Source organism: Ovis canadensis, chromosome 2, assembly GCF_042477335.2.
Source record: "Ovis canadensis isolate MfBH-ARS-UI-01 breed Bighorn chromosome 2, ARS-UI_OviCan_v2, whole genome shotgun sequence".
Lineage (NCBI taxonomy): Eukaryota > Metazoa > Chordata > Mammalia > Artiodactyla > Bovidae > Ovis > Ovis canadensis.
The window spans coordinates 32,936,712-32,949,930 of record NC_091246.1 but is presented as its reverse complement, the minus strand read 5'-3'; the positions used below and the strand labels follow the sequence as shown (position 1 = coordinate 32,949,930).

At 47.6% G+C, this 13,219-nt stretch overlaps 1 protein-coding gene across 1 annotated transcript; it reads right to left on the bottom strand.

Annotated features, from left to right (window-relative positions):
- Nucleotides 1-5,364: 5,364 nt before the first annotated feature.
- On the bottom strand, nucleotides 5,365-9,332 carry GAS1 (growth arrest specific 1). Its single transcript, XM_069575760.1, has one exon. It carries the CDS (start codon nucleotides 7,732-7,734, stop codon nucleotides 6,688-6,690), a length of 1,047 nt encoding a protein of 348 aa, XP_069431861.1. The 5' UTR covers nucleotides 7,735-9,332; the 3' UTR covers nucleotides 5,365-6,687.
- Between the last annotated feature and the right edge of the window lie 3,887 nt (nucleotides 9,333-13,219).

The window sequence follows — 13,219 nt, the reverse complement described above, 5'->3', positions numbered from 1 at the left end:
TGCACAGGAACAACAATAATTATGTAAGAAAGAAAGTAATAGTTACCTGCAATGCCACATTTTGAGAATCAGTGTGGTACAAAAAGTATGACTTCAATCTCTTGACACAAGCAGACCTAGATTGTATATACTGAGCACACACACATGCACTAGTCTCAAGCATTTTCATATTTAGGTGTCCATGTCCAGAAGCTTTATCATTCCATGCTTCTGCTTCTCTTACGATGCCTCTGCCCTTCTATTTTCCCCTCTGGGATTCCTTTCCTGGGCACATGTTCCTCTGCCCGCTGCCCTCTTCTCTTTACACTTTCTTTGGGTTCATCACTCTTAGAGTCTTAACCATGACCACTCTATAAGTCTGACTCCTGCCTCAAGCTTCAGCCCTGAAGCTGGTTTTCTTCAGTGCACTGCCAAATGGATATTCCTTATATCCCCAAACAAAACTAGCCCCTGAATCTTTCTTTCCTGAGGACTGCTAGCCTGAAACCTAGTAATCCAGCGGTTGGCCTTCTCCTTCCCTGAATGCTCCATGTTTGACCTATCACAGTGATCTGACTTTTTTTTTTTTAACTGGACCTAGCAGTAACTAGGTAACTACTAACTAGGTAACTAGTAACTAGCCCCTGTCTCTGGTCTTCATGCTTTAAAACCACCATGTACTCTGCTTAAGAAGGTGAACTTTTGGAGCCTTCAGCTGGGAGTTTGCAGAGGTTTACTGTCATGGACACTGCGCAAGATAAAGTCAATGCCTAGAATGACTTTCAAGGCTTCTATGACCTGATATTAGCCCTCCTTTCCAGCCCCATCCTTGTTACTTCTCACTTTACATGTTGTTGGTGACACACTCACACATATAAACATATGCACATGTGCATGCGTGCACACACACACACACACACGTGCACATGCTATGTTGTCCAGTCCCTCCATGCCTCAGGACGTGTGGTTCCCTCTGATGGAAATGTCTTCCCCACCATTCTTGCTAATGTCCACTCCTGTCTTCAGACTTAGCTCCAAGCTTGTCTTTTTCTCCAAGCTTTCCTTAAACCCGGGCTAAGTCATCTGATCATCCTCCTCTATGCTCGCCATGTGATGTTGAAAGGACATGGGTGTCTGTATCCCCATCCTGACTGCCAGCTTGTCCAGGGATGAAAGTACATCATACATACAATGGTAGCTCCTCAACAGATATCTGTAAAATTGAAGCAGATTCTTTTTTGTTCACCCTCCACTACCCTCACTTGTTTGGGATTACAGGCATTGGTCTCGGTCATCCTAAGAGCTTACATCAATGTTTGCTGTAGAAGGATGCTCCAAACAGGCATAACTACTTGACAGGTAAGAGGAAACTAGGGTTAAAATGGAAGGTTAGATGACAGGCACTTTCATAAAAAAGGTGTCTGTCATAAAGGCCTCAGATCTCACTGAAATGTTCCTTATTATGATACGTGGTAGTTGTGAGAAAATGACTCCATTCTAGCACCTGAGAACCCACAAATATATTATATTTAAATATAGAAATAAACAGAAAAATTCATACTGATAACCAGAGAATATAAAAGTGTCCATAAAGTCTGGAAATAGATAATAGGACTTATTTTTTTGGTTATAGATTAAAGATGTCCTTGATGACGTGTGTTTACACCTGTTTGTAGACTTACCCTGCTTGCTTAAGGGGAACTCGGTAAAGCTACTACAGTATATATCAGCACCATCGAGAGAAACTGTTTTGATCCACATTCTAAAACTGGACTTGCAGCACTACCAAATCACCCAAATATAATTTTGACAAATGTCATCTCAAAAAAAATGTAGATATATGATTTTCTTAAGGAACCCAAGCTCCAGAAATAAGGTAAGGAAACTTTCAATATGTTAGCAGCCTTTCTGGCTTCTATCGCATGCATATTACACAGGGTTTGGAGGTAGCCCTCCAAAATATTAGCTGAAAGCTTTCTCGCAAAGCAAATCTTTCCCACATCCTTCCCTGCAGTTCCTCTTTAAGAGGTGTCAGCATGGCTGAAAGAATGAAGTGGCTGCACATTGTTTGCCAGTGCTATTATGTGCTTAACATTTCCATAACAAAAGTGCCACTCGACTTCTCCCCGATTAATGCAGCTGGAGGGCTCTTGTCGTCCTTTAATAAAACATTGTTGAAATCATTTATTTAGAGCCCCTGGTTACTAGTGGGAGAATGACCATCTTTGTGCCAAAATATAGTGTATACAGTCCACTATTTTGTAGTAGATCATTCTGTTATTTAAGAAATTGATTAAATGGATGCCTTAGAAGGTATTTATGCTAATAGCACATTACTTATGTCATTCAAATAGTCAAGGGTGAAGCTTTTCAACTGTCCAGCAGAAGCAATCTCTCCAATAGAATACAGTAACTTCTGACTTTACTTAACTCACAAGGCCGCTAGACCCACTGGAAGCCCAAGCCTCCTGGAACTGTTCCTGGGCCACGGACATTGTAACAAGATGCTTTCCAACAACCTTGCTTTAGGGAGCTGGGAGAAACTGGGTCAGCTGACCCTGTTTCCAAAGGTCCTTGGTGTAAGATGTCAGAAACCAAATCATGTGTGCTTTTCTTTTTTACAGGATCAAAAAAGGTCACATGAGGAAGTTGGAGAACTTCCACTGTTGAAACCTGTGAGCTAATCATTCAAAGGTAAAGTTGAAAGTGGGAAGATTTTCAGTGCTGAGTCTGCAGTCTTGGAAAGTTCTCAGGGCACATTACTCTCTTTTCATTTTATACAACACAGCATTGCTGGGAGCAATCGGGGTGCAAATGCTGGAGTGGTGAGGAAGGAACCCCCCACTCTACGTGGTTTCTCATGACTCTTCAATCCAGAGAGACCGCTGGTCTGAGTTGTCTTCACCATTGTGGACTCCCCTGGGAGAGCTGCACTGCACCCCAGACGTGTCAGAGCATGGTGGTCCCTGAAGTGTGTGGTTTCCTTCCTTATGGACATTTGTCAGGACCCTGCCCACGCTAAGGGATGTCCTGCTACTTAGTGCAAGAATTTAGTTCCCTCTGGCCATTTCCCACTTGACACACGTGTATTGCCCGCGTACATTGCTAGATATTGTTGAAAATAAACAGAGACCTTATGTTATGTCCATTGTGGTCATACACAAAAGCGTTGCCGTGTGCTTGGGTGAGCAGTGAAGCCTGAACCTCCTTCCATTTACTGTATGGTCACTGTCAGCTCAATGAACTGCCCCCTTGTTCTCCACCATTGTCCCACACTCCCTTAAACATTTGTCACTGAAGTGCCTCCAAAGACAAATAAACTGTCACGGAGAATGCAAACCTGCTAACAGGGAAATGGGAGCGGCCGGGAGGACACAGATTTTCCATGAACTCCAAAAAGGAGTTGCTCTCACCCTGGAAGACTTCTGTTAGAAGTCGGGTGCTTTTTAACACTACCCTGGAAAAGCCAAGGCTCCCTTGCCTTCAGTAATGGTACTTCCAGGCATTCTCCATGAGACATTTGGCCTTCTCAAATGTCCAAAATTCCAAAGGCTCCCCTGAGAGAGTGAGATATTACAGATGTCAACATCTGTAAAAATCTTTTCTGCCCAGGAGCAGATGGCAACCTATAATCCGGGAACCTAACATCTCAACAACCTGTTCTGGAATTCACTAGGTCTGCAGAGGGCTGAGGGCGGCTCCTAGGCTCCAGTGTAGAATTGTTTAAATTAAAATGGACCACCGATCAATGTTCACTTTCTCCAAAGAAGAAAGCAAAAAGCCTTGAGTCCTCGCGCTCCCCAAGAGCGAGTTGTGTTGATTTACTCCAGGCAGATGCTTTTGACAGGACCCTGTAAAATCAAGTCGTGAGTTTATTGTAGCAGTTAATTATCAGGCCTTTTCTAGTGCTAATGCCTTTTACTTCGTACTGGGGAAAACTGGGCCTTTTACTGGGACAAAGACTTAACTTTTAGTCAAGAATGTGTTAAAATAACAGGAGGAGATGATTTAAATATATTTAAGAACAAATGCAAAAGCATTTGCTAACTCTTGGTTTTGTAAAGAAAGCTGATTTCATTTACAAGTCTCTTGGAATACTCTTTGTTCACTTACCAAAGAAACAACGCTTTCAGCTTTATTTTAACAATATGTTTACTCAACCATTCAGGTGACCCGGTTCTAGCCACACACCACTCTCCTGGGCTGACCTGACATCACAACTATCTCAGGCTTTCTAATGCCATGCATATATGAATCTTGGTTTTAGATGAATTAAGAAATACCTCGAAGCCGAGCGAGTTAGAGGCAAAAGAAACTTCCAATGTAAGGGTGGGAGTGAGTGGGAGGAAGTTGGAAGGGGGCATAGCTTTGTTAATTACTTCAGGCAGCAGAGAAATCTGGTTATGTTTTCTCAGCACATGTTAATATCATATAAAGAGACACGAGATCTTGCTAATCTGTCGACCCCTCAGACAAAGTTTATTTGTGGTGACTTTTAAACTCCTGACTTGCCTTCCAATCACCGAGTTTAAAATGAAAAGCTTTAAATAAACACCAGGAATAGAAGATAAATAAACTTTTTTTTCCCCCTTGCAAGTGCCTAGCTTGGCGAGGTTCAGACTCAAATCCCCAGAGGACAGAGCGCTCTCTTTTGTGTTAATGTTTAAAAGATTTTCCAATGCCGGAGTTTATTCCTACTGCAAACATTTCTATTTACAAGGTCAAGTGTATCAGCACTCGACACAGCTTAAGAGTGTAATTATTTATCTAAGGGCGTTTGAGTGTAGATCAGTAGCTCTGGCAGGAACCCAGCCTTCAGCCCACTGCTAAACAACTCCTCACAACAATATTACAAGTTCTGGTAATTGTTCCTCTCCCCAGTATGTTTACTTTTGCCCGCCTGAATGTTTTGTAACAAAATTTTGTACTTTTTCACCCAAAGTGTGAAAATGACTTTGAAGTTGAATCTCCCAGGTTTCCTAAGACCTATTGGTAACAGATGTTATTGGCATGTTTGATTGTAGGAGGACAAGGACTTCTAGTAGCCAGAAAAGAGACTCCAGAGGATGGGGGGTGGGGGGGGTGGGGGTCCCAGTGGAAAGGAGGGAGGGTAGAGATGTGTGGGTTAGCCCCAAACTATGCCAAGCCTCTCCACAAATGTAAATACCAATGGAGACCAGTCAAATTACATCTTTTTAGCTGCCTCATTTACAGATGTTTAATTGTTCATTAAATTGAAGGCAGAAATAATAGCCCTCATTTCTAGTCTTGTACTATATTTTAATTTCAGTTGATGGTTGATAGATTCCCAGTGGCCCCTCCACCCTGCTTCTCACCCATTATTGGGTTAACCACAATGTGACTCTGGAAAGTAACTACACCATATTCATTATTTAAAACTCTTTACTGATGTACACATTTTAATAAAATCAAATAACAACAACAACAAAAAAATACACAAAGCCACAGTTACTTAAAACATAGGATTTTTTTAAAGTCTATAAAAATACAATGTTTAAGGCAGTTTGGAAATGCATTTATACATTTCTACAATGTTCATAAATTCTCTTGAAAATAAGAATGTTAACTTCAAATCTATAAAATACACTGTACATTTTTAAACTGTTCTAGATAGAGCACACTTCACAATTGATGGTGGTTCTGGATCCCTGGTGACAAATGGATTCTTTACATTTCAGGCAAGAAAGGTGTACCATGGATGTGGATTTAAATTTTTTAATTTCTTTTTTAAAAATAAATTATTTCTCAAGCATACAATTTATAAAAATTCTATATACAAAATACAGCAACTGGTAACAAATCCCAGTTTTAATACATTTTATATACTAAGTACCAGGGGTGAGCGCCCTGATAAAAGCAGAGGCAATATATGTTCTCTGCATATTTGTACATACAATTTCTTGGTGTAAAGAACAAAAATGACAACAAAACAAACATCATAAAGAGGCTTTCATAAATGGCAGTGCAGAGCTCTTTTAAATAAAAACTTGCATTGTTCAACACCACTAGCAACTCCCTAGATAGCATTTTTGGATCCTTAATCCTAAGCAATGTGCTAAGAGATCTGAGTGGTGGCAATGAAATTAAAGTCAAGGGCTCAAAACTATCTCATACCCTCCACCCTCACCTCCCGCCCCACCCCCACCCCCCTTACAAAAACAATTCTGGGCGCGGAAACCAAGAGTAAACGAGAATCGGTTACGATTGCAATGTCCTCACTGGCCACAATAAAAGTCGATACTGTAACCTCCCCCCGCCCTCCCCCCGCCCCGCCAGGAGAAATACTAATAAACAGTCCCTATGCAAATATAAATCCTTCTTCAAAACTCCCGCTCCAAACCCAGTCCCTAGAAACTCTTAAGGCCCCACTGGTCATCATCCTCTCTTCGGAGTCCAGGACAACGGTTCTGTCCCCTTGCCAGGCCCGTTTCATCCCAGGGGTCTGGAGCTAGGCCGGCTTCTGCGGGGAGTTTCTGGAGCCTGGAATGGGGGCAGGGAAGGATGACCAAAAAGTCCTGCTCCGGAGAGGAGGCGAGGATCGTGCAACAAGTCGAGGGCAAGAGATCCGCTAGGCAGAAGCCACCTAGAAAACGTTTTGGGAAAAAAATCCTCGACCACCCCTCTGTCCCCGAGCCACAGGTGCCCCGTCGCCGACCCTCCCGTGGCCGACGGCGGGGGGCGCGAGGGCTAAAAGAGCAGCGGGAGCAGCAAGATGGAGGCGAACAGGGTCCAGGCGCTTCGGGGTGCCGAGCGGCAGCCGCCGCCGCCGCTGCTCCTGCGCCCGGGCCCATAGGGCAAGTCCCCGCGGCCGCCTGCCGCAGCAGCGCCGCCGCCCGGGCGCGGCGGGTGCGGGACCCCGTCATCGTCGTCCAGCGGCTGCTCGCCGCCCGCGCCCCCGGTGCGCTGCTCGTCGTCGTACTCCTCGTCGTAGTAGTCGTCCAGGCCCCCGTCCGAGCCGCTGCTGCCCTGGCCATTGCCCAGTTCGGCGCCGAAGCACAGGCGAGCCATGTTTTCCTTGACCGACTCGCAGATGGGCCGTTCCAGGCCGTCGCACACGCAGTCGTTGAGCAGTGCCGCCTTGGGCATGGCCAGCATGTCCTCGATGACCGTGCGGCACTCGTCGGTGCAGCGCAGCCCGTTGAAGAGCTTGCCGCAGTAGGTCAGGTAGCGGCTAAGCGCCAGGTTGCAGCGGCTGTCGCGGTCACAGCGCCTCCGGGCCTCGGTGCAGCCCAAAACCCCGCCCGCGCCCGCGCCGGGGCCGCCAGCGCCGCCGCCGCTCGTCCGGGGCAGGCACGGCTCAATGGCGCGCTTGGTAGACTTGCAGTTCTCGTCCTGCGCACAGTCACAGTCCTCCAAGGCGGGCCCGCGACGCGTGTGGTTGAGCTGAATGAGGGCCGAGATGCAGTGGCTCGGGCAGCGCCAGCGCGAAGAGAAGGAGGCGGCCGAGGCCGGGAAGGCGGCAGCTGCGGCGGCGGCCCCCGGCACGTCGCTCCCGCCGCGCTGCGCCAGCACCGGCGCGCACGCTTCGGCGTACTGGTTGTAGGCGTAGCTGCACTCCGGCTCCCCCTGGCACTGCAGCAGCGCCTGCCAGCAGATGAGGCGGCGGCCGTGCGCCAGCCCCGAGCCCCGCGGCGCCGAGCCCAGCAGCTGCAGCAGCGCCATCAGGCACAGCCAGGCGCCCGGCACGGTTCCCCTGCGGGCCCCGCCGCCGCCGCCCAGCAGCCCTGTGACCATCGCGGGCAGCGGCGGCCGCCGGGCGAGGAGCGGAAAGGAGACGAGGCGCGGGGAGCGGCGGACGCAGAGCCGGCGGAAAAGTTTGCCCCAGTCCTGCCAACTTCTTGCATGAGGGTTTTCATAAATCCATGCGCGCCGCCGGCTGTTGCCCCGCTGCTTGCAGAAGGTCGGCTCTCGCTTGGGCTGCGGGGGCTTCCTAGAAGTGCACGGCCGTGGAGAGCCCCTCCGGACGGCCCCCGGCAGTGGCGGGAGGCGTTCACTGCCGCCCTCGGAGGTTGCTGGCCGCGGGGCCGCGGCGGGGCTGCGGGACCGCGCGGCGCCGCGGGTGCATTTTGCTCTGCGCCTGCAGATCCGTTGTGCGGCCGCGGCGGCTCCTTCCTCCCGGACTCAGTGCCGCGCCGCCGCCGCGGGTTCTCGCATCGCGCCGCTTCCTGGCTCGCGTCCGGGCGCTGCCCGCCTTCCCGCGGCCCGGCTGCCCGCGTCCCCTCCCCCTCCGCCCGCGGCGACCCCGGCCTCGGCTCCGGGGAGCTCTTTCCGGGCGGCACGGTGAAAACGGGAAACTCGGCGCGGCGGGAGAGCAGCGGCTCCCGGGCTTCCCTCGGCGGCGGCTTCTCGGGTGACAAGGAGCCCGGGGAGCGGATCCGCTGAGCCCGGCTGCGGACTCGCTCGCTGCGAGGCTTTAAATACAAAAATGGGCCGGGAGCCCCCGCGTGGTGCCGCGGTGCCCCCTCATTATGCATGCATGGAAAAGCAAACAAACAAAAACATTAGCAACGCTCCTCCGGCTCGCCGAGCCCCGGCCCCGCGCGCTCCGAGCCTGCCCGCTTTCTCCTTTCTCCACACTCTTTCGCCCTTTGCTCGGCCCCCTTTCCCGGCTTTTCGAGATGCTATTGGTCCCGCCTGTTGTTGTTGAAACTTTTTTTTTTTTTTTTTTTTTTACGAGTCGCTGGAGTGGGGTTGCGGAGTGGGGGAGGGCGGGGAGGGTGGTGGGCAGCTCACATTCAGGCATTCAGGGCTTGAAAGGCACGGCTTAAGGAGCCTGACAGAGGCCCGGGAGCTCCTCCTACTCTTAAGGAGGCTCGGATGTGGAGCCCTTGCCCGCGCACGGAACCAGCGGGCCGGGCTCAGGGGCAGCTGTTTGCATCCGGCTTGGTCACTGTCCTTTTTGTTTGGTTCTTCTTTTTTTCCTTTCTTCTTCTTCTGTTTTATTTATTTGGTACTTTTATTAATTCTGCCTGGCCCTCATCCGTGCTTTCGACTGAATTCAAAATTCAATTTGTTTTCCGAGTTCCCCATCTTTGCCGGGTCATCACGGAGGGGAGGAGAGAACCCAGAGAATTTAATGTGGAACTCTGAAACTTAAAAAAAAAAAAAAAAAAAATCCAGACACACACAAGACAGAGGCAAAAGCTTTAGCTAGGGGGATATCAATAGTCACCAGCCTTTTCAGCCCCCACCCAGCACCCTGGTTCCCATTTACCGATCTGGCAGGTATGGCCCTGGAGCCAGGCATTGTTGTCATTTTCAAGACAGAAATCCAATAAGTCAAATTAATTGTTTTTAAGAAGGAAAGTTTCTAAAAGACGGTATTAAAAAAAAACCAATACATTAAAAATATTTAGGGATGTTGCGCAGTACCTTCTGGCCGCAGTCAGAGCATAAGAGGAAGGGGATAACTTGGCATCCTCCAAGGTTTCTATGCAAGCGTCTGTTTCAGTCTCCCTCGGTTTTAAGGGAAACCGCTGCCTACAGCAGCCTCTGCGATCCAGGCGCGGGAGTTTGCGAACTACCTTAACTGCGGCGCAACGCAGCCTTCGACCACCAGAGGCACCGGGCGTCTGCAGCCTGTCAAAAACTGGCGCTTTTTTCCTCCCCTTTCCGTGGAGAGACTATCAACTCCATCTGTCACAAAACTTCAGGCTAAATCTCCTCTGGTGAAGCCGAGGCAGCCGGGGCTCCAGTACGCACAGCGTTCGGCTGTCCGCCTCTCCCCAGGGGCCCGGTGAGTTGGAAATGGCAAAAGTTAGAATAGAGACACAGCGTCTGCAGACTTATCAGGCTGCAGAAAGCCTCCTGTTCCTGCGGAGCCTGCTGCATTCCTCAGAGGCTCAGGGTCTGCATTAGGAAGCTGCATTTCAGCAATTCCCCAAAACAAAACGAAACCAAATAAACCTTAAAAAGCCAGGGTGAAGTAAGACAGACCTCGTTGCTCTGACTTGAATAATGGAGAACGCACAAACAACAATAGCAATCTATATTTAAATACATTAAGTCTGCAACTGGATGGCCCATTGGAACAACCACTTCCCAGATTCTAGGGCATTTTTTGTTCGTTTTTATTTTGTTTTGGTTATTTGGAATTGTAATCTCCGTCCTGCCGGAAGGGGTTGGACAAGTCACACTCCCTTGACTTGGACCTTTCACATGTAAGGTACAAGGCCAGATTGGACACTTGGAAAACGTCTTTTCACGTTTAATGCGCTGTGGCTTCAGGCTCATAAGAACAAGGTCGACAGTCAGCTGCATTTTAAACTGACGTTTGGTTTGTTGAGTTCCTTTGGAATAGTGGGTCTCAAACCTTATTGAGCTTGAGACTTGCCTGTTGGCCTAGTTTAAAGCCACACTGCTGGGTCCTCTCCTGGAGTTCCTTTTGCAGTAGAACTGGGGTGGGGGTGGGGAGTAAGACTGCATTTCTAACAAATTCTCAGGGAAAGCTGCTGCTGCCTGTTGGGAATCAACATTTGAGAACACCCTTTCTAGAGGTCCACATGTTTTGTTGTTTTTTTGTATAAGTAGCCCCCATCCTGGCCTTGATAGAGCTCAGTGGGATTTCTGAAAGGCAAAGAGCTTTGAGAACTTTGGGGGAGTCACCTCAGCACCCCTGCCTCATGGCATTTCAGGCCAGCATGGCTTTCAGCAGCTGGAAAGACCAAACTTTTGAAAAGGAGGCTATGATGATGAGATAGCAGGAGGAATGAGCCCCTTCCCCCATCGGCCCCAGAAACTGAGTACCACCTTGTCTCACATCCAGGTTTTCATTGATAGCCACCAGATCTCCAAGCCCTCTCTCATCACCCCCACACTAATCCCCATATCACTCTGTACATCCCTTAAGCTGACTTAAGCTTAAGTCATGATTCCCATCTTGAGCTTTTACCCCCACACCCCACCCCCACAAATCCCACTTCAACTGGAGTCTCAGTTTGTTCTTAGCAAAATCTTGCATATTCCCAAGCTGCCTTCTGAGCTGAATCTCCACCTTCTTGCTCTAATTAAAACCAGCTGGAACATATAGAATAGGAGAAAATATTTGCAAACCCATATCTGATAAAGGATTAATGTGCAAAATATAACAGGAACTCATACCATTCAATAACAAAAAAATAAACAATTTGATTAAAAAATGGAAAGAGAACTCGAATAGCCATTTTTCTAAAGAAGACATACAAATGGCCAACAAATACATGAAAAGATGCTCAATGTCACTAATGATTGGGGAAATGCAAATCATACCACAATAAGATATCCCCGACACTTGTTAGAATGGCTGTCGTCAAAAAGACAAGAGATAACAAATGCTGGTGAGAATATAGAGGAGAGGGAACCCTCATGCACTGTTACTGGTAATATTAATTTGTGCAACCACTATGGAAACCAGAATGGAGGTTCCTCAAAAAATTAAAAATAGAACTGCCATATGATCCAGCAATTGCGCTTCAGAATACTTTATCCAAAGGAGATGAAATCACTATCTTGAAAAGATATCTGCACTCCCATGGTCATTGCAGCATTTTTCACAGTAGCCAAGATAGAAAACTGCCTAAGTGTACATCCACAGGCTAAGAAAGGATCAGTAAAATGTGGTTTTATATATATACATATAATGGAACATGATTTAGCCATAGGAAAAGAAAGAAAAAAAAAAGGAAATCTTGTCATTTGCATCAACATGAATGTCCCTTGAGGGCATTATGCTAAGTGAAATAAGTCAGACAGAGAAAGATCAATATTATCTGATTTTACCTATATGTGGAGTCTTAACCAGGTTCATAGAAACAGGTTGACAGAGACTGAGGGTTGGGGGAAATGAGATGTTGGTCAAGCGGTACAAACTTTCAGTTATGAGATGAGGAAGTTCCAGGGATGTAATGTATAGCCTGGTGACTGTAGTTAACACTACTGTGTTGTATACTTGAAAGTTGCTACGAGAGTAGAACTTTAATATTCTCAGCTTAACAACAACAAAGAAATGGTCATTATGTGAGGTGAAGGATGTGTTAACCAACCTTATTGTGGTATGCATTTCACCGTATACATGTTTATTAAATTGTCAAATTGTAAACTTTCAACTTATGCCATGTTATACATTAATTATAGCTCAACAAAGCTGGAAAAAATACACCCCAGCTAACCTTTTGAGGCAGCCTTCCTCAAAATTGTTCTTCATTTCTAGCTGATTTTTCTTCCAGAACCCACTTCCCACCAGCCCTGGAAATGGAGTACATGGGCTGTTGTTCCTCTCTTGTTCCCACTTCCAAACTATTCTCTCCCCTCCTCCCTAGAAACCTGCATCTTCCTTGAGTGGCTGCCTGCTACTCCAATAGTCACCCACTGACTTTTCCTCCATCAGCAGTGTCTCTCTGGCTTCCCTTGTGGCTCAGCTGGTAAAGAATCCACCTGCAATGCGGGAGGCCTGGGTTTGATCCCTGGGTTGGGAAGATTCCCTGAAGAAGGGAAAGGCTACCCGCTCCAGTATTCTGGCCTGAAGAATCCTATGGACTGTATAGTCCATGGGATCGCAAAGAGTCGGACACAACTGGGCAACTTTCACTTCACTCACAGCGCCTCTCACCCAGGACTGCTCCTGGAAACCCCAGAAGACAGAAAATGAGTAGAGTGACTCTTTCCTCCTCAAGCATGGTATATAACCAGTACTGAAACTGAGGGTCATCAGTAATCAGTTAGATCCAATAAACCTGTAACCTGGCTTCACTGACCAAGCTTGATTTAATTTTTGCTACAGAAAACTTACATGTCCTCCAAGTGTCATGTGCCATTCTAAGTCGCTTCAGTCTTGTCCAACTCTGTGCGACCCTATGAACTGTAGTCTGACAGGCTCCTCTGTCCATGGGATTCTCCAGGAAAGAATACTCAAGTGGGTTGCCATGCCCTTCTCCAGGTGATCTTCCCAACACAGGGACTGAACCGCTGTCTTTTACATCTCTTGCTTTGGCAGTTGGGTTCTTTACCACTAGCACTGCCTGGGAAGCCCCCAGGTGTCACGTAGCCTAAACAATAAGAGGTTTGCCCAAGTTGTTTTATAGGAACTTGGAGTCAGCTGTGTACAGTTAGAGCTGTAGCCGGTTAAGACCACCCAAGCATCAACTGAGCATGCTCGGTTTTCTGCCTGGTGACCTCTTGACATCAGAGAACTGAAACTACCCTAAGAACATACCGATGTGCCATTTTCTAAACACATGTCTCA